General features: G+C 37.4%; 1 protein-coding gene across 1 annotated transcript in view; it reads left to right on the top strand.

Moving 5' to 3' along the window:
• vps45 (vacuolar protein sorting 45 homolog) overlaps positions 1-17,670 on the top strand; it is a 218,032-nt gene extending 200,362 nt beyond the window's left edge. The window contains exon 15 of the mRNA XM_051923650.1: positions 14,934-17,670. Within this exon, the coding sequence (XP_051779610.1) occupies positions 14,934-15,021 (88 nt within the window). The 3' untranslated portion in view covers positions 15,022-17,670. The remainder of the gene's footprint in view (positions 1-14,933) is intronic.
• The last annotated feature ends 3,304 nt before the right edge of the window (positions 17,671-20,974 follow it).

A 20,974-nucleotide genomic window follows, 5' to 3' on the forward strand; every position in this document is an offset into this window, starting at 1 on the left:
GCTTGCTTGAATGCAGTCACAATTTAGCTATCAAGGTGGATTATTCCATATAGTTACTCTCAAAGTTAAAATGCTAACATTTACTGCTGATTTGTTGATCTCATTTGCCTGTGTGTCTCACTTGTAGATAGTATAGAGCTCTGAAATTGCCAAGCAACTTCAGAATAAGTGATTTTTGGTCAGTGTAAGTGGAGAACTGGATCAGCCTTGAAAGTCACAGTTTGTGCATATAGCATTACTGGATTATGTGAGTTGCTGACATAAAGTGGATTTTCTGTTACAGTTGACTCTGCTTTAATCTCTAGTATCAAATAGTAAGGGAAGAGGAAGATTAAATAATGTTTTGAAGATGTTGAGCATTTGTATTTGCTTCACTATTCATTTGCCGCAGACCCCCTGGAATCAAACCTTATTACACTCTTACATATGTCTCCTTTGTTTTACCAGACTATCTCTATACATAATCACTGCCTTCATGACCCCAGCCTGTGTACTGCAATACCGTTTTTACATTGACAGTCCATGTAGGATTGTTGTTTTCACACACACAAGCGCTGTATGCTGGCAGAGGATCAGATGGCCCACTCTGTTGACCTCACTGAGCAACTAGGCAGGATTTGGTTACAATAAATGTTTTATTAGCCAGTATTGTGTGACTGAAGTCAGTTCTTTTCATTCTTGTATGGGACAGTCACGCATTTTTCTGTGATATTTTTTCAATACATAATCTCATACTAAAATACCTTTCATCTTTTAGGTTGGTGTAAAGTTTGGGTGTCAAACTCAGATCCTCAGCAGATTGGCTTGTTCTGGTTAATTTCTTAATTAGTAATCAATTGCTGCTGCTAATGAAATATACTTCTTTTACTTTAATTTTAATTGACTTAATTATTAACATTCAGATCAACTCTATGACCTGTGGTTAGAATAAGGTCACTATCCCTCTACTGTGTTGTAAAAGTTGATAAAAAGAAAGCTGGCATCTGGAAAGACATCCGTCTTTAATAAGTCGTACTTTAGCACCATCCTGATGATAGTATACAGCCCATAGGGAAGTGCTGCTACTTAGGTGAAATGTTGAGTGCACATGGAGATGCAGACATAGCAGTAATAGCCAGTGTGAGAAGTGAGTTGACAAAATTCTGCCAGTGACAAGAATGATAAAGTATATTTTTAGAGTGTCACAGATTTAGAGAAAGACAGTAGAGACCGTAGGTGTGCTAAGAAGAAATGGACTAAGGTGGTTTGGGCATGTCGAGCCAAAGACAGAAGATGATTGGGTGAAGATGAAGGTGGGGATCGGTGAGAACAATGGGAGATATGGTTGTAGGTGGTGTTGTATGATAGAAAAAGAGTGGGTCTTACCCCAAAGGACCATAGAAGGTGGAGAAAGAAAATTGGGGGGCAGCCAGAAAACCTGGGTACACCCTGAAAATGACCAAAAAAAACTGTTGATGATAATTTAATATTTACCAGCAGCCAAACAAACTTGAAAAGCAAGACAATGAGCTCACCCAGGACCACAATTTTCAGCCCAACCACTTTATTAATTAGAAGCAAATTCTTGCTGGTAATGGCTTTTTAGTAGTCTTATCCTGCCATATATATATACATACATACATACACACAAACACACACACACACCAGCCATCCCCTGCGGCTCCCTACTCCTGACATCACGCTTCCCCCTCCCCTCTTTCCCGCAGCATTTGTCTTGGATTAGCGCGAGTATATTGCTCCTGTAAGTAAACAATGATTCTTAGCACAATGAGAGAAGTAGCAAAATCAACAGGAATGTACAGGCAAATTGTAGAAAAAAAACCCTTTCTAAATCTGTTAAGTAGTTCTCTCATTCTCTAGCTAAGTGGAAGTAAGGAACACTCCGAGGCTGGCATGTGAGTGAGGAGGACCCCGCCCTCCTCCCCTATGCCCACTGCATGTCTCTCAGATTTGCGCAAATAAATCAGTACCGCAAACGAACTATTGATACATAGCGCAATGAGAGAAGTTGCAAAATGAACCAGAATGTTCAGGAAAATTATAGAAAAAAAAATTATCTAAATTCGTTAAGTAGTTCTCTCGTGAAAAGCGGACAGACTTACATACAGACGTTGGATTATATATATATATATATATATATATATATATATATATATATACATATATATATATATATATATATATATATATATATATATACATATATACATATATATATTCATAGCATTCGTAGTCTGAATCTCAATCTGATTGTATGGGTGGTTACCTACCACGTAACACATGTGGTTGGTCTGCCAGTCTGCAAACATCTGCCATGGTTATGAGAAGCAAATCATAGAATGTTACATAGTTTACTGTCAAATAATGCAAAGAGTACGCGACACGTGTTTCACCCTTATTTGGGCTCATCAGGCGTACACACTCCACTGCACCCCTCTCGGGGATCAAACCTCGGACGTCAGCGTCAGAAGCGAAGCCTCTTTACACTGTGCCACAGCGTGTGGTTCGTTGAGCTGGAAAAACTTAGTGAACGTTCTGCGACAGTGGGGGATGGAATAGCCAGCTGCTTGCTGCTCGTCTTAATCGGCAAATTTAGAAGACAAAAGACGCTGGCGGAGAGGTGAGAACGGTTTTAAGGTGGGCCGGATCTACGAGTGTTTTTGTAGACTCTGGTAATTCCAGTGTTAAGGCATTTACTGGCTAGCCATGCAGTGGAGTACTTCGATGCATGTGATGGAGCATTGTCCTGCATAAAAATCATGGTCTTCTTGAAAGATGCAGACTTTTTCTTTTACCACTGCTTGAATAAAGTGCCTTTGTCTTCTAAAAACTGGCAGTAGGTTTGGGAGATGATTTTGAGTCCATCTTAAACCTGAAAAGGTCTAACTAGCTCATCTTTAATAATACCAGACCATACCAGTACCCCACCTTCATCTTACTGGTGTCTGAGTCGAAGTGGAGCTCTGTGCCCGTTACTGATCCAGCCATGGGCCCATCCATCTGCTCCGTCAAGAGTCACTCTCATCTCCTCAGTCCATAAAACCTTTGAAAATCTGTCTTCAGATACTCCTTGGCCCAGTCTTGACGTGTTCAGTGGTGGTTAGGTTTCTGCCTTCCTTACCTTGGCCATGTCTCTGAGCACTGAATACCTTGTACTTCTGGGCACTCCATATAGGTTGCAGTTCTGGAATTTTTTTTTTATTATTATTATTATTTATTAATTTTTATTGTGATCATTCCATAAAAATAGATCAATTTATAACCAAACAAAATTGAAGACAAATCAAACCCCACCCCTGAGAAGGAGAGCTTAGCCAAAGGAGAATTGGTTAGGGCTTTTTAATAAGGTAGCAATAAACAAAAGCAATGGAGAAATAAATATATATGTAAATAAGAGATGGAGAAGGGAATTCAATGCGGTAATAGTTATTTCTCTTATTCTAAAATAATATTGATTAGATCCTGCCATGTTTTGAAAAAAATTTGTACAGATCCTCTAACTGAGAATTTGATTTTTTCCAATTTCAAATAATATAAAACATTGGTTTCCCATTGACTTATCAGAGGAGAGTTAGGATTCTTCCAGTTTAACAGAATAAGTCTACGTGCCAAAAGTGTAGTGAATGCAATCACCGTTTGCTTGTCCTTCTCCACTTCAAGTCCGTCTGGAAGAACACCGAACACAGCTGTTAATGGGTTAGGAGGGATTGTGATACCAAGGCTGTCTGAAAGGCACTTAAATATGTTGGTCCAAAATGATGTTAGTTTGGTGCAGGCCCAGAACATGTGACTCAGTGAGGCAGGAGCTTGGTTGCAGCGTTCGCAGGTTGGATCTTGCCCTGGAAACATTTTGGACAGTTTTAAGCGAGACAGATGAGCTTGATATATAATTTTTAGTTGAATAATTCCATGCTTTGCGCATATGGAGCTCGAGTGAATTCTCTGCTTTGCTACCTTCCACTCCTTTTCTGATATATTAATTAAGAGATCTTCTTCCCAATGTCCTCTTGGATCTTTGAAAGGTAGGAACTCTAATAGAATTTTATATAATGTGGAAATGGTGTTTAATTCCTCGGAATTGAGCAGTATTTTTTCCAGCATTGTGGGGGGTGTGAGGTGGGGGAAATCGGGCAATTTCTGTTTAACAAAATTTCTAATTTGAAGATAGTGAAAGAAATGTGTAGCTGGGAGGATGAATTTTGAACGTAATTGTTCAAAAGATGTAAATATGTTGTCAATATAAAGATCTCTGAGCATTTTAATCCCAAAACTTTTCCAGGTATTAAAAACTGGATATGTTTGTGAGGGTTGAAAGAGGTGGTTCTCTTGCAGAGGTGCCACCGATAAAAGATTTTCCATCTTAAAATGCTTTCTAATTTGGTTCCATATTCTGAGTGAGTAAAGCACAATTGGGTTATTAGTATATTTGCGATAACTTGCATTTATTGGAGAGCAGAGCAGGGAGTATAAAGAAGTACTACAGAATTTTACTTCTATTGCGGACCAAGCCTGTGTATGTTCATTTATTTGTGTCCAGGTTTTTATGGCTTGTATGTTTGCTGCCCAGTAATAAAACTGAAAATTAGGTAAAGCCATGTCACCTTCTGCCTGAAGTCTTTGTAGGGTCTCTCTTCTGATACGTGGGTGTTTTGAGTTCCAAATGAATGAGGTTATTGTTGAATCTAACTGTTTAAAAAAGATTTATTGATATATATTGGAATGTTTTGAAATAAAAAAAGAAGTTTAGGAAGGATATTAATCTTAACAACGTTAATTCTTCCAGCTAGAGTGAGATGAAGGGTTGACCATCTATTCAACTCTTGCTTAATTTTTTCCATACAGATGGCAAAATTTTGTTGATAAAGAGCTTTATGTTTACTTGTGATATTTACCCCTACATATTTAAACTGATCTGCTATGGTAAATGGTAGGGTGTCCAGTCTAATATTGTATGCTTGTGAATTCACTGGAAAGAGTATACTTTTATTCAGATTAATTTTAAGACCAGATATCTTTTGAAATTCTGTTAGTGCTGTTAAAACTGCAGAGACAGTGTTTTCTGGGTCTGATGTATATAAAACCATATCATCTGCATATAGAGAAATTTTCTGTTCCAGTCCTTCTCTGACAATCCGCTTTATCTGATAAGAATTTCGGCAGTGAACCACCAGTGGTTCAGTGGCGATTGCAAACAGCAGTGGCAACAAGGGACATCCTTGTCTGGTACCACATTCTAGCTTAAAGTAGTCTGAGCAAATGTTATTAATACAGACTGAAGCTTCTGGATTGGTATACAGTAGTTTGATCCATGCAAAAATATTCGGGCCAAAACCAAATTTCTCCAATGCAGTGAAAAGGTAGTTCCATTCAATCATATCAAATGCTTTTTTTTGCATCTAATGATAGTAATATCTCTGGGGTGTTTGATTTTGCTGGTGAATATATAATATTAAACAAGCGTCGGAGATTGGAAGATAGATGTCGGCCTTTAATAAATCCAGTTTGATCCTGTGATATTACCGAGGGCAGCACTTTCTCCATCCTTCTAGCTATAATTTTTGAGAGTATCTTAACATCATTATTCAGGAGTGAAATTGGTCTGTATGATGCACATTGTAACAAGTCCTTATTTTGTTTAGGAAAGACGGTGATTAATGCTTGACGAAATGTTTGAGGTAGTATTTGGTTGTCTCTAGCTTCTGTAAATGTTGCCAATAAGAGGGGAGCTAGCTGAGTGGAGAATCTATACTAATTAATAAAAGGCAAAGCACTGACTGAGTCACTGACTGACTGACTGACTGACTGACTCATCACTAAGTCTCCAACTTCCCGTGTAGGTGGAAGGCTGAAATTTGGCCTTTCCTTACAGCTTACTTACAAAAGTTAGGCAGGTTTCATTTCGAAATTCTACGTGTAATGGTCATAACTGGAACTTGTTTTTTGTCCATATACTCTAATGGAGGAGGCGGAGTCACATATTGCGTCATCACACCTCCTACGTAATCACTTGAACTAAAAAACAAGGAAGAGATTTACAGCACGAGTCAAACGCGGGAACGAAGGTAAATGACGTTAATTTTTGAGTGTCTTTTAATACTGTGTAAGCATACATATTAAAACGTGCAATTAAACATGTGCATTTACGGGGTGATTTCTCAGGCTTAAAAGCTCGCCTTTTATCAAAAGCGAGAACAAAGGTAAATGACGTTAATTTTTGAGTGTCTTTTAATACTGTGTAAGCATGCATATTAACACATGTGCAATTAAACGTGTGCATTGATTTCTCAGGCTTAAAAGCTCGCCTTTTATTAAAAAGGTAAATGCTAACTGTTTTCATTCTGAAGGGCACAAACCACGTTGGATTTTGTAATGATAGTTGATTAGTAAGGTCTATTAAGGGATACTTACAGAATGATTAGTAATGCCTGTGAATGCCGATGCAAGTAGGAGAATGGGCGTGAACTAAAGAACGATTAGTAACTTGTACAGTAAATGTCTCTAAAGTCTGTCTATTAAAAAGTTATTACATCTTTCAATCCTGTGTATTGATTAAACTACGAACCTAACAAGATCACTACATGGTGCCAGAAGTGTCGGATTGGAAGAGGAATGTGAAGAAGAGGTTCAGCTTTTGAACGAGTCGCGTGTCTGTTAGTAACCCGAAAACGTGATCAGAAAGCACTAAGACGTTCTAGGAAAAGAGAAAAAAAAATATGTTAGGATTACAGCCCCCACCAAATTTCCAGTTAAAGGGAAATGTAGCTGAAAATTGGAAAAGATTTAAACAGAGATTCGAGTTGTATCTTGCTGCGATTGAAGCAGATAGGAAAAGTGAAAAAATTAAAGCGTCTATGCTTCTACATGTAATTGGTGAAGAGGCGCTAGAGGTGTATAACAATTTTCAGTTTGAAGAAAATGGAGACAATATGAAATTGAACAAAATAGTTGAAAAATTCGAAACGTATTGCAACCCAAAGCGCAATGTGACGTTTGAGCGGCACAAGTTTTTTTACATGTTTCCAGAAAAGCGGACAAACAATAGACCAGTATGTGATGGAATTGCGTAAGGTAAATGCTAACTGTTTTAATTCTGAAGGGCACAAACCACGTTGGATTTTGTAATGATAGTTGATTAGTAAGGTCTATTAAGGGATACTTACAGAATGATTAGTAATGCCTGTGAATGCCGATGCAAGTAGGAGAATGGGCGTGAACTAAAGAACGATTAGTAACTTGTACAGTAAATGTCTCTAAAGTCTGTCTATTAAAAAGTTATTATATCTTTCAATCCTGTGTATTGATTAAACTACGAACCTAACAAGATCACTACATGGTGTCAGAAGTGGCGGATTGGAAGAGGAATGTGAAGAAGAGGTTCAGCTTTTGAACGAGTCACGTGTCTGTTAGTAACCCGAAAACGTGATCAGAAAGCGCTAAGACGTTCTAGCAAAAGAGAAAAAAAATATGTTAGGATTACAGCCCCCACCAAATCTCCAGTTAAAGGGAAATGTAGCTGAAAATGGGAAAAGATTTAAACAGAGATTCGAGTTGTATCTTACTGCGATTGAAGCAGATAGGAAAAGTGAAAAAATTAAAGCGTCTATGCTTCTACATGTAATTGGTGAAGAGGCGCTAGAGGTGTATAACAATTTTCAGTTTGAAGAAGATGGAGACAATATGAAATTGAACAAAATAGTTGAAAAATTCGAAACGTATTGCAACCCAAAGCGCAATGTGACGTTTGAGCGGCACAAGTTTTTTTTACATGTTTCCAGAAAAGCAGAGAAACAATAGACCAGTATGTGACGGAATTGTGTAATAGGAGCTGTTCTAAGAAGAAACCGTCAAGACATCAAAGAACCAATAACCTCTAATCAGAACACTAACACCAGCGAAACAAATATTAACGAGAAAACAAGTATAAATCAGGAAAGAACATCTCAACTGCAAACACAATTAACCAGAATATCAAAATGTCAAGTAAAACCATCAGAACGACTCATTGAGACATGTTGAGGATTAAAGGAACATTTTCAATTAAGAAATGCTGAATTCCTTTAACAGTTGTGCTTTTTATACATAGTTTGAATGCTGGATGTATGCCTGAAGTGTTCTGGATAGTTCAGTTGTTTGAAGTGATCAAGAATTAAACGTGTGCATTTACGGAGTGATTTCTCAGGCTTAAAAGCTCGCTTTTTATTAAAAAGGTAAATGCTAACTGTTTTCATTCTGAAGGGCTCAAACCACGTTAGATTTCAGCCGTTAAACGCGCAAAAATGTCGGTACACCAGATAAATAAGCGCAACATATTATCAGTTGTATTGTATGCTTACACTACATATAGAAATGTGTTAATCGTTAACTAATAGTATCAGATGGTGTTTTTCGACTCGCGCCTTGATTTAAACGATTTCATGTCTTGGTGGGTTTGCATAGCTTATTGTCAATATCTTTACACCTCTTTTTAAGACTTAATGACTGAAACGGGCTTTCATGAAAAAACTTAGGGCTTTGCTACAAGATACACCCTCCACAAGTTAAGGAAGTAAAAATAAAAGGTATATATTTGTTTTATTTAAACCTTTTAAGTTCGTATGCATAGCCCCATTTGGCTGTTTTAGTTTTTTGTTTTTTTTTTCTTCAGTAATATTTAATCTCCTTAAAGAAAAACAACATATGCATTTTACTTTTTTTGTATCTCTTTAGTAATATTTTAGTGTAAAAGGATAACGAGTATTTAAACCTTTTATGTTACTTTATAAAGTTATTTTACACAATGTTGAAAAATTAATGAGAAAGCTACATATTTTGGCAGCTGCTGCTTTACTTTTCAATGAAATGAAAAAAGCTCTCCAAGAGAAAACCTCAATGAAGAAGAAACAGTTTGCACTATCTAAAAAGGAGAAACCCTCATTTATAAAGGTTTGCTGCAGATGACTTAACTGAAAATAAATGAATAGTTCCTATGTGTATAATACATATTCATCTATTTGACTTATGCCTTTATTCCAGCAACTTGCAACATCTGAGGTACAATTTGTTACATTACTTTGGTTTTTTGCAGCACAGGCAGGTGAAGTGACTTCCTCAGGGTCACACAGTGGTGTCAGTACCAGGATTTGAACTGACAAGCTCCGGGTTTGCTGAAATATTACTGAAGAATGAAAAAAAAACGAAAACGGGCAAATGGGGCTATGCATACAAATGTCCATCCATCCATTATCCAACCCGCTATATCCTAAATACATGAGCCAATCCCTGCCAACACAGGGCACAAGGCAGGAAACAAACCCCGGGCAAGGTGCCAGCCCACCGCAGGGCGCACACACCCACACACCAGAGACAATTTAGAATCACCAATGCACCTAACCTGCATGGCTTTGGACTGTGGGAGGAAACCAAAGATATGTGTATATTTAGATATGTATATATATGTATATATGTATATGTATATATATGTTTACATAACCTCTTTAACATACTACTTCTCCGCTGCGAAGCGCGGGTATTTTGCTAGTGTCTTATAAAATTCTACAGGGTAACCATCAGGGCCTGCTGATTTCCCGCTTTAAAGTGACTTTATGGCATCTAGTAATTCTGTTAGCATCAGAGGTTTATCCAGTTCCTCAGCACTTAAAGCATCTATTTGTGGTGTCTGTAATGTATCCAGAAATGCATTAGATTGTGTGTTGTCTTCTTTGAGCTCAGTAGAATATAAGGATTTATAATAATCTCTAAATGCGTGCATTATATTTTTATGGTCAATAATTTCTTCTCCATTCGTGTTGGTGATTACTGGTATTGCATTGTGAACTTCTTGTTTGTGAATTTTTTGAGCTAAAAGCTTATTAGCTTTTTTTCCGTGTTCATAGTAATGATGTCTAGACTTATAAATAAGTTGTTCAGTTTCTTTAGTTGTTAAGATGTTAAGTTCTGTATGCAGGGCCTGCCTTTTCCTGTGGAGAGCTTTACTTGGGCGCCTGGCTTGTTCTTCATCTATTCTAGTAATTTGGCTTCTTAGCTGTGACACTTTCTTGGTTTCTAATTTATTTCTGTGGGAAAGAAATGAAATAATCTGCCCTTTTAAGGAGGCCTTTAGATTTTCCCACAGTATTCCTGCAGAAACCTGTGTGGGCGTGTTTGTCTCTAGGAAGAAGCTGATTTGTTTGGATATAGATTCTGTACAGTTCTCGTCTGCCAATAGAAGAGGGTTAAGGCGCCATCTCCGAGGTGAGTGTGAGGGGCTTAATGATTTTAGCTCCAAGACTAGAGGGGCATGGTCAGAGATAACAATTGTGTCGTATTTGCATGATTTAATTGTAGGCAGGAAATTATTATCTATAAAAAAATAATCAATTCTTGAGCAGCTATAATGCACTGGTGAGTAGAACGAATATGTTCTTGAGTTTGGGTTAAGAAACCTCCAGGGGTCTGATAAGTTGTGATAATTTAAAAACTGTGTAATTATCTTTGCAGTATTAGATGTCGTCCCCCCTGTCACAGGAGTCCTATCTAAGAGTGGATTTAAAACACAAGTAAAGTCCCCAGCCATTATAATTTTATGAGTGTTCACATTGGGAATGGATGCAAATAGATTTTGCATGAATTCCTTATCATCGATATTGGGTGCATAAACATTTATCAAAATCATTTTACTGTTATATAAGTTGCCCATGACCATCACATATCTCCCTTCAGGGTCCGATACTACATCTGATGCTACAAATGGAAATGTTCTGTGTATGAGAATTCCCCTCCCCCCCCCCCCCCCCCCCCCCCCCCCCCCTCTAGTTTTCTTTATAAAGCTAGAATGGAACATTTGGCCAGTCCAGTCTTTTTGTAGTCTGAACTGATAGCCTTCCTTACCTTGGCCATGTCTCTGAGCACTGAATACCTTGTACTTCTGGGCACTCCATATAGGTTGCAGTTCTGGAATTTGACAGCACTGGAGGGTAATGGGTTCCTGGTAACTTCATGTTTGATTCTTCTCAAATCTTTGGCAGTTAATTTGCATCTTTTTTTTCCCCAGCACATTTCTTGTGGCCCTGTTGATTATTTGCAACAAAACGTTTGCTCAGATATTGGGGCATGATCACAGAACTATCAATTTCAAGAGTGCTGCATCCCCATGAACAACTTTTTACAATTTTTGACTTTTTAATGTCGGTTAAATCTCTTTATTGGCCCATTTTGCCTGAGGAAAACAAGCTGCCTAATAATTATGCACACCTTGATATAGGATGTTGATCTCCTTAGGCTACACCCTCCCTCATTACACAAATACACATCACCTGATATGCTTAAAGTTTATTCAAGTTTATACAGCTTAGAGTCGGAATACATAAATAAAAATGATGATATGGTAAAAATACTTGCCTAGTAATTGTGCACAAAGTGTGCAAAAAGACTTGAGGCTGTAATTGCTGCCAAAGGTGCATCGACAAAGTATTGAGCAAAGGCTGTGAATACTTACTGTATGTACATGTGTTTTCTCAATTTTTTTTATTTTTAATGAATTTTCAAAAATCTCATGGAAACTTTTTTCACGTTGTCATTATGGGGTGTTGTGTGTAGAATTCTTAGGAAAAAAATGAATTTAATCCATTTTGGAATATGGCTGTAACATAATAAAATGTGGAAAAAGTGATGCGCTGTGAATACTTTCCGGATGCACTATATAATATATAGAGAGAGAGAATAATTTTACATTACTCTGCAAGCTCTTACTGTACATGCAAATTCATATTTTATTTTTTTAAGACATCAAGCTGGTAAATATGAAACATGAACCTCTTTTAATGTTTGTTTCAATTAAATGATTTCATGTGTAGTTTTTGTACTGTATTGTTTTCATTCCCGTTTTCACATCCCAAAAATAGTATTGTAATAAGACTTGGCTTATAATTGGTAAAATGCAACTATGAGGAAATAAAATTTGTCTTTCATTGTGACTTTCGAGCAATGGGAACCAACCAGTTGGGACTGCATCTTTAGTGTCTCTTAGTCTCACATAGACAACACTGCTGGCTAGTGCTGGGCGGTATACCGCTTCATACCTAAAATAATTTTTTTATTTTTGTTATTATATGGATTTTTCTTATACCGCAACACGAGTTTAAATAGCCTAAACAACGTTAAGAACGTGGTGCAGCAGGAAACTGTTTGGGGGGGAATGACCTTTTTCACTGCTGCATCGCTAAACACGCATTCAACGGAGTACATGCGTTAGTGGAGGTATTAAGCGGTGAAAATGGGCAGACAACATTCCAAAACTGAAGCTGTAGCAGATGATAAAGTTGAACATGATGACACAGAAGAACTTGTGCTGAAAAAAAGAGCCGTGTCTGTTGTCTAGAGATACTTTGGTTTTAAAAGGCTGGATGTGGACCATTATGTTCACATGTATCAATACTGTTTCTATACTACTGGATAATACTGCAAGCCAAGTTGTACTTGTTTTATTTCTTTTTCAATACTGTGTAATGTACCTGGGTACTGTGTAATAGTGTGACGATGCCGGTCCCCTACAGACTCCCTCTTCCCACATGAGAGTCTGTTGAACCAACACTGTCAATAGTTATGACCAAGATGAGCTGACAAATCTCATTGAAGCCAGGGCATGGTGGAAAGTGCTCAAGTGCTTTTGTTAAAAACAGTGAAAAGTAAAACCAAAAGTGTCCATTGTGCAGTGTTCAAAAAATGCAGTACCCAAATAAATAGCAAATCCATAAAACCAGTTTGACGTCGGGATAAAATCCATAATAAATAAATCCGTTAAAATAGAGGTTAAAATGCAGTCTCTCTCTCCTCACTCGATTGCAGCCCACCACCTTCTGTCTCCCCAGCTCACCCATCACTGGTGTTGCTGGCGGAGCCTCTGCAGCATGAACTCCTTTCTGCCGACCCCTGTCTTGGCTGCCACCACACTGCGCAGCCAGACCGTCTGAGGTTGGCACACCTACCGTCTTCCTTTGCGCTCACTCAGTCGCTCCTCAGATCCATTGGGAGGTCTTACATTTTGCTTTCCCCACTCTACACGCTTAGTCAGTGGGGTAAACCAGCCCCTAGAGCACCTCTGCCTGCACTCGCTCACGGAGCTCCAGCTCGTGCTGCCTTCTCCTTCCTGGTGTCTGGATCGTCTCCCATGATTGCCTTTTCCCTTCTTTAACCACCTCCTGTTCTGTCTTTTCTTTTTTCCTTTCCCCATCCTCCCGGGCAATAAATATACGTCTCCGTGGGCGCAGCGTCTTAATCATACGCCACAGGTGCGACTCGACCCAATCACCTTATTAACTCCCTTCAATCGTGTAATCGCACCCACGGAGACGGACACGGCAAATTGGATTTAAAAACTGTCCATATTTGTTTCTGAAGCCGCGGACCCGCTATACCACAAATAGCATTATAAATGCAAGTTGCAGTTTTATTATTTATGTATATAGCTTAGCTTAGCAAGGTCCATATTAATGCAATTTGCCTTAATGATGGTTCAGTTGGTAAAGATGTCATCACCAAGTTGCACTTGTTTTATTTTATTTTTATTTTCATTTGGTGAATACTATGTAATGCACCTGGGCTTAATAGTAATAATATTATTACTGGAAGTTGCACTATTATTTATTTTATTGTTATTATTTATTAGTTAAAATATTATGCAGTTTAATGATGGTAAAGTTGTTTAAAAAGTCACTTTAACGTGTCAGTGGATAGAGATTGTTAACATTAACAGAAAGTGTAGTTAGTTTACAAAAAATATTTAGTTTATTCCTTTTCTAAGACATGTTTAGTACAATACAACTTTTGACAAGCACCTCTGGATATTTTACTAAAATGCGTTTTTGGATGTTTGAAAGTTGTTGTTTGCAAATATTTTTCAATAAATAGGTTCTATGTTTTGACTGCAACTGTCATGCAATGTGATTCCTTCTCATCATTAGTGCCACCCCCTTGAAAGCTATCACTTTATAGGGCCGTGCAAACCTCTATTAATACTTTTGTGCACATTAAAATGTTTTTTTGTACAATGTATAGTTCTCATGACTGTGTTATAGGTTATTCTTAGCCAGTCTACTGCAATAATTGCAGTGGAAAATGTGGTTAACATTCCCTCATGCATGGAAAAAAAATACCATTGAATACAGTGAAGCCGGTATAATTTTGAAAAATACCGTGATATAGAATTTTGGTCATACCGCCCAGCACTACTGCTGGCTTTATTAGTCTTCAACCTTTAATTTCAAAGGTCAGAAGCATTACAATTATGGATACTTTAAAAGTAAATAATATGCTTAATGGCATGATTTATTTATATCATATGGTTTTGCTATTTAATAATAGTAATAATTCTTTGCATTTATATAGCGCTTTTCTCACTATTTTTAATGCCCATACTTCTATTTAATGACATTGATATTATCATCTGAAACATCTATATAATATATATATATATATATATATATATATATATATATATATATATACACTCACATATATTCTATATTCATTTTACAAATTTTAGAAGCTTTTTGTTATGATTTTATCACGGAGGAAAATGTTTTTTGTAGTTGATTATCTCTTTTAACATTTCGCTCTTATTTATTTTTTTACATACCCTTATTATTTAAAATGTTGCTTGTTAAAGATTACATGAATCGAAATGCCAATGAAGTCGCTGTTCCTTTTCTTTCTTGTTTAATTTTCAAATCTACTTGCTAGGAGTGATATAGACATTAAGGCCTGTCCACATTATTAAAGTATACAAGAAAAAGTGTCCTGAAATTTCAGGTGTTATAGTCAGAAATACATTGGATTAAACTTTTGCACTAGACCTCTGCTCTGTATGGAAGTTTGCCTAGATTTTTTTTTATACATTTTTCAAGTAAAATCTTGTTATGAGTAGAGTATAGCTTTCATTGTGAATTTTCTTGTTACAGTTTTCTGGAGGAAGTAATGTCTACTAGTGCCATTGGTCGCTCAGGAGACAGACCTTTGGGAGCAGGACGACCAGTGAGTAGACGCTGAAGCAGAAATCAAAGTCTCTTCCTGGTTTCTTCTCAACTCTCATTCCAGTGAACATTCCTTGATGCTTCCTGCTTCAAGAAGGACTTATGTGGCATAGAATCATGTTTATTTAAATAATGTATGCTTATGAATAAAAAGTAAACAAGTGAAATTAAGTATAGATGATCCAAAGTTTTAAAAATTAACTTTAACTGTACTCTGCCTGCAGTCTGTACTGAACAGGATAAATTGTCTTTGGTACAATTTTCAATGCAGTCTTGGTTTCACTGTCTGTATAATAACTCTGTATATGTATTTTCCCACACTGAACATTACACAGAGTGGGCTTTGAAATCTGAAGTCCTCAATATGTTGGATGTTGTAGTTAAAAATATTTTTGTCTCTTATAATTGATTATCACTCTTAAAATCTTTCACAATTAGAGTGTGCTAAGTTTTGGAATTGTTTTTGTTATTTCATTAATGGATTTCAGATGCACACCTCCAACTCTTTGAGTTGTGAAAACCACTAAAAATGAATTTGTTATCTAAACGCATAATCTGTTCTTGAAGAATATTTTCACTTTTATACTTTTCAATTTACATTATATTCAGTTTGTTTATAAGTGTAATTAATTAGCCTTCCAGGGCCTATCATTAGCACCTACTAAAATATTTATTTTGTTTCAGAGTTATTTGTCCATTTGTGAGTATGTATGTATTTCTTTTTATCAAACTTGCTATAGTTCTTAGAACTATATTCAGATAAAACATCTGTATGTTGTAACATTACAGTTTATAACAAATTAAAAGGGGCATGTACTTGTATGTAAAAGTCCTTATTTATAATGCTGCACCTTACTGTTTTGATACTTGGAAAAAATCATTTGAAGTCTTTGGGAGAGTTGGCTTTGTGAGGGAGACCTACTTTCTTGTTCATCTTTCACATAGCAGACTTAAACTACTGTATTAATAGTGTGTGTGTGTGTGGGGGGGGGGGGGGGGAATAGGACTTGTGGAATTAAGAATAGAAAAGGAAAATGTCATAATTTTCATGACAGTGCATATAACAGTACATTATGTAATTTTAAAAGTTGTTTTATGTACTGCTCTGACACCTTAATTCTTTATGAAGTTTATTTTCCATGCAGAGTTTATTGTATTTTTTAAACTTTTTTCTGTCTCTGTTTTTTCTGAAATGCCCTGTTTTAATGCCGTGATTTTTTCTTTATGCTCATCTTTTAGATTAGAGAAATTATAAATTGTTCTGGTATGCCCTGAAATCATGGAACTACTTATTTGTCGTTCATTTATTACTCTGTCAACATCCTGGTGCATCTGTGAATCTTAGAGTTCAACAAAAAGTGACTTTTTAAAATAGATTCTATGAATTAACAATTCATATTTGAGATTGTTGTTACCTTTTATTCTCATTCGAGAAGCACTGAATAAATATGATTTCTTTACAGATGTGCATTCTAGATACTTTCTTCTTCGCCTTCTTTCTTCATCACTTAATATTATTTCTTTTTTCCAAATTGAAGATCTTTTTTTTAGGCCCCTTGTCATCAATATAGTAATTCTGTTGGGTGTAAGGTACCATACATTTTGCACTAATCAAGACCAGGCTCGACATTAACTGTTTTTTAATCTTAAAAAGTTGCATTAATGGACAAAACCGTGAACACATCAGAAATGTTAATGTGTTAAATATGTATTTCCCTTAGATGAAGGTAGAAAACTGGAATTGACATTTATTTCTATCCAGTATTTATAATCCAGGGATATATTAGGTCATTTGGAGAATTTCAATTATTACAGCATTGTGTGCTTTGGCCCAACAATTAAAACTTTTGTTCCAGCTAAGAGGTTTTTCTCATCTTGTACCTATTGCAGACAGAATAGGCACAAGCACTTTTGTAATCGTGATTAGGATTAAGCAATTAAATACATAAATAAATGAATACAAAATAAAACTGTTAACTGTTAGAGTATCTAAATATATAAATGACAGTGTATCATTCTACCAGTGTACAAGTAAAGTAAGTCAGACGAAATTTCATACCATATTACTTCAGTATATAGCAAGGTTTAAATTGCCTTATACTGTAAATCGTATTGCTGCTTGGAAGACTGCAGCATTGCCAAAGTATTAAATCATGACAGCTGTTGTCATGCAAGACCCACTCATTGCACCAAAGGATGTAGCAGGTGTTGTCTGTGAAGCATATTGCATTAATCCCTTAGAGTTGTTACTGTTTTTCAGATGGAAGATTTAAGGTTTTCATAGGAAGTTATTAAAGACTTGTTTGCTTGACTTCTGTTAAAGAAAAAAGGCTTTCACAATGTTAAAATGTTAAGTACCAGAAATTAGTGATTTGTACTTAATGCAACAGTTTAATTTTTCTTGTTGAATTTAATTTAAAATGAATATTGTCATCTTAACCTGTAGCTTGAGTGTGTGCTTACTGTTGTCCATGCTTTCAGTGCCTAGGCTTCGCTTTTCACCTTTATACTCCCAATTGTGTTTGTTTAGATTTATATGTAAACAGTTTATTATTATCTGCAAATGGAAAATAAAATAAGAAATGTAATGTAATTCCATTGTATTGTGAATAATTAGTTTTGCAGGAAAATCAAACAATCAGTAAATAAATAAATGACATCTGAATACCTGATTTACTAAACTCTGTTATAACCTAATAAAACTTATGACAAACCAAGCTTACTGTGGCTGACAGTGGTATTGCTGAGTTTCACTTTTTTTTATATAACATTCATCATGGTAAAGTGAGTACTGAAGCAATTCAGTTAAAACAAAATAAAATACTTAAACATGAAATAGTAAAGAGACATACAAATCAAAGTTAATAGGATAAATTGAGCAACCTGGACTAGTCTTGAAAATACAATAAATTATTAAAAAGTTTGAATTAGGTACATCATTATCAGAGTAGAGATGGGAAAATATAGCTGTAATGTGGGACTGTCAAAAAATTGTATTTTAGAAAGTACTTGAGAACCATGTTGGCCTTAGCTTCAGTGTCAGTCTGAATGTTTCAGCATGTAGTGCTGCAGAAACAGACCTGTACAAGGAGTTTCAGATGCTAGAAGACCCCATTAAAGCTTAATATGCTGAAAACAAATGGTGGATCTGCAAAGTGTTTAGTAATAATGTAATTGTTTCATAAAAGTGTTTCTACATTAACTGTTTGTTAAACAGTCCTCTCAAACAGCAGTTTTCCTCCTTTCATTCAGTGACCAATTAGACACAACATAAGAACAGAATATTATTTGCAAACCATGTAAATCAGTGGGCTAATGGTAAGGAAAAGAGTGAGTGTCTGTCTCATTATATGGCCTTGATGAAAATTCTGAATGTTTTTGCAGAGTTTTGATTCCAGCAAATATTAATGCACAGTGTATTCAGAAAGTTTTCGGACCCCTTCAAGAATTGAATTGTCCAGTCAATTGGATTCACCACTAGTTAACTGCAAATAAGATGTGGAAAAATCTCAACGAACAATAGAATGGTATGCACCTGAGGCAAATTTCACTATAAAGGGTCTAAACACTTGGGTCTTTGTTATATATCAGGTTTTTTACTTTTAAGTAAATTTGCAAAAAATTTTGCTTTGTCATTTTGCCGTTTTGAGTGTTGTCTGATTTTAGCATAAAGCTGAATAAAACATAACAAAATGTGAAAAAAGTGGAGTCTGAATACTTTCTGAATGCACTGTATTTAAGTTAAGTATTCTTGAACCTAGTAAAGATTCACACAAAACACCAATTTATATTTTCTTTTTCTGCTCGTATTCTATTTTTAACAGTGCAGTATGTGATACACACAAAAAGAAACCAAGAACAACATTTATTTATATAGCACATTTTCATACAAATAATTTAGGTCAAAGTGCTTTACATGATGAAGAAAAGAAAAATAAAAGACAAAGTAAGAATTAAAATAAGACAACACTAATTAACATAGAATAAGAGTAAGGTCCGATGGCCGGGGGGACAAAAAAAACAAAAAAAAACTCCAGATGGCTGGTGAGAAAAAAATAAAATCTGTAGGGGTTCCAGACCATGAGACCACCCAGCCCCCTCGTAAGCGGTCTTGCAAGCAGTGCAGTCAAATGGTATGGTGTTATGCTACTGAACAAATAATTTCAATTAATGGTGAGTTTCTTTTTTTTATCGCTTGCTTATTTTCTGGCTAATATTAACTTTATATACTGTGTACAAGGACTTCTATTACTGTTATATTTAAAAATCTGGCTGCCTTGCAATTCTTCAACTTAATTCTACAAAGATACAAATCCGTTGTGTGTAGCAGTGCAAAATGATAGTGTAATAGAATGAAGTATCACTGAAGTTACAATAGTTATTGGACTTCTGTGCTCATCATGGATTGTCCATAACAAACAGCATGTTCAAGCATAGGGGTGTTCATATGAGCACTTGGCACCAGGACACCCTAGGCCTCAGTTCGATGATCGATTTTGTGGTCGTGTCATCGGACCTGCGGCCACATGTCTTGGACACTCGGGTGAAGAGAGTGGCGGAGCTGTCAACTGATCACCACCTGGTGGTGAGTTGGCTCCGATGGTGGGGGAGGATGCCGGTCAGGCCTGGTAGGCCCAAACGTGTTGTGGGGGTCTGCTGGGAATGTCTGGCAGAGCCCCCTGTCAGAAGTAGCTTCAACTCCCACCTCTGGCAGAACTTCGACCATGTCCCGACGGAGGTGTGGGACATTGAGTCTGAATGGGCCATGTTCCGTGCCTCTATTGTTGAGGCGGCTGACCGGAGCTGTGGCCGTAAGGTAGTTGGTGCCTGTCGTGGCGTCAATCCCCGAACCCGTTGGTGGACACCGGTGGTGAGGGATGCCGTCAAGCTGAAGAAGGAGTCCTACCAGTCCCTTTTGTCCTGTGGTACTCTGGAGGCAGCTGATAGGTACCGGCAGGCCAAGCAGAATGCGGCTTCGGTGGTTGCTGAGGCAAAAACTCGGGCATGGGAGGAGTTTGGGGAGGCCATGGAAAACGACTTTCGGACGGCTTCGAGGAGATTCTGGTCCACCGTCCGGCGTCTCAGGAGGGGGAAGCAGTGCAGTGTCAACACTGTGTATGGTGGGGATGGTGCGCTGCTGACCTTGACTCGGGATGTTGTGGGTCGGTGGGGGCAGTACTTCGAAGACCTCCTCAATCCCACTAACATGCCTTCCAATGAGGAAGCAGAGCCTGGGGACTCGGAGGTGGATGAGATACGCCTGGAGTTCCTCAAGGCTCTGGATGTTGTAGGGCTGTCTTGGTTGACACGTCTCTGCAACATCGCATGGACATCAGGGACAGTGCCTCTGGATTGGCAGACCGGGGTGGTGGTCCCCCTCTTTAAGAAGGGGGACCGGAGAGTGTGTTCCAACTACAGAGGGATCACACTCCTCAGCCTCCCAGGAAAAGTCTATCCGGGGGTTCTGGAGAGGAGGGTCTGTCGGATAGTCGAACCTCGGATTCAGGAGGAACTGTGTGGTTTTCATCCTGGTCATGGAACAGTGGACCAGCTCTACACCCGTAGTAGAATCCTGGAGGGTGCATGGGAGTTTGCCCAACCAGTCTACATGTGCTTTGTGGACTTGGAAAAGGCGTTCGACCGTGTCCCTCGGGGAATCCTGTGGGGGGTACCTCGAGAGTATGGGGTACCGGACTCCCTGATAAGAGCTGTTCGGTCCCTGTACGATCGGTGTCAGAGCTTGGTCCGCATTGCCAGCAGTAAGTCGAACCCGTTTCCAGTGAGAGTTGGACTCCGCCAGGGCTGCCCTTTGTCACCGATTCTGTTCAACAATAATGCTTTCCTGGAAATTGACTATCATTTTTTACAGTAATATTTGTTATTAGAAAATAGAACTCTGGAATATAAGATCTAATTACAAGTTTTAATAATGAACAACCTGAATGTTGCAGAAAAAAAACTACTGGAGG

The sequence above is a fragment of the Erpetoichthys calabaricus genome, chromosome 2 (assembly GCF_900747795.2).
Source record: "Erpetoichthys calabaricus chromosome 2, fErpCal1.3, whole genome shotgun sequence".
Classification (NCBI taxonomy): Eukaryota; Metazoa; Chordata; class Cladistia; order Polypteriformes; family Polypteridae; genus Erpetoichthys; species Erpetoichthys calabaricus.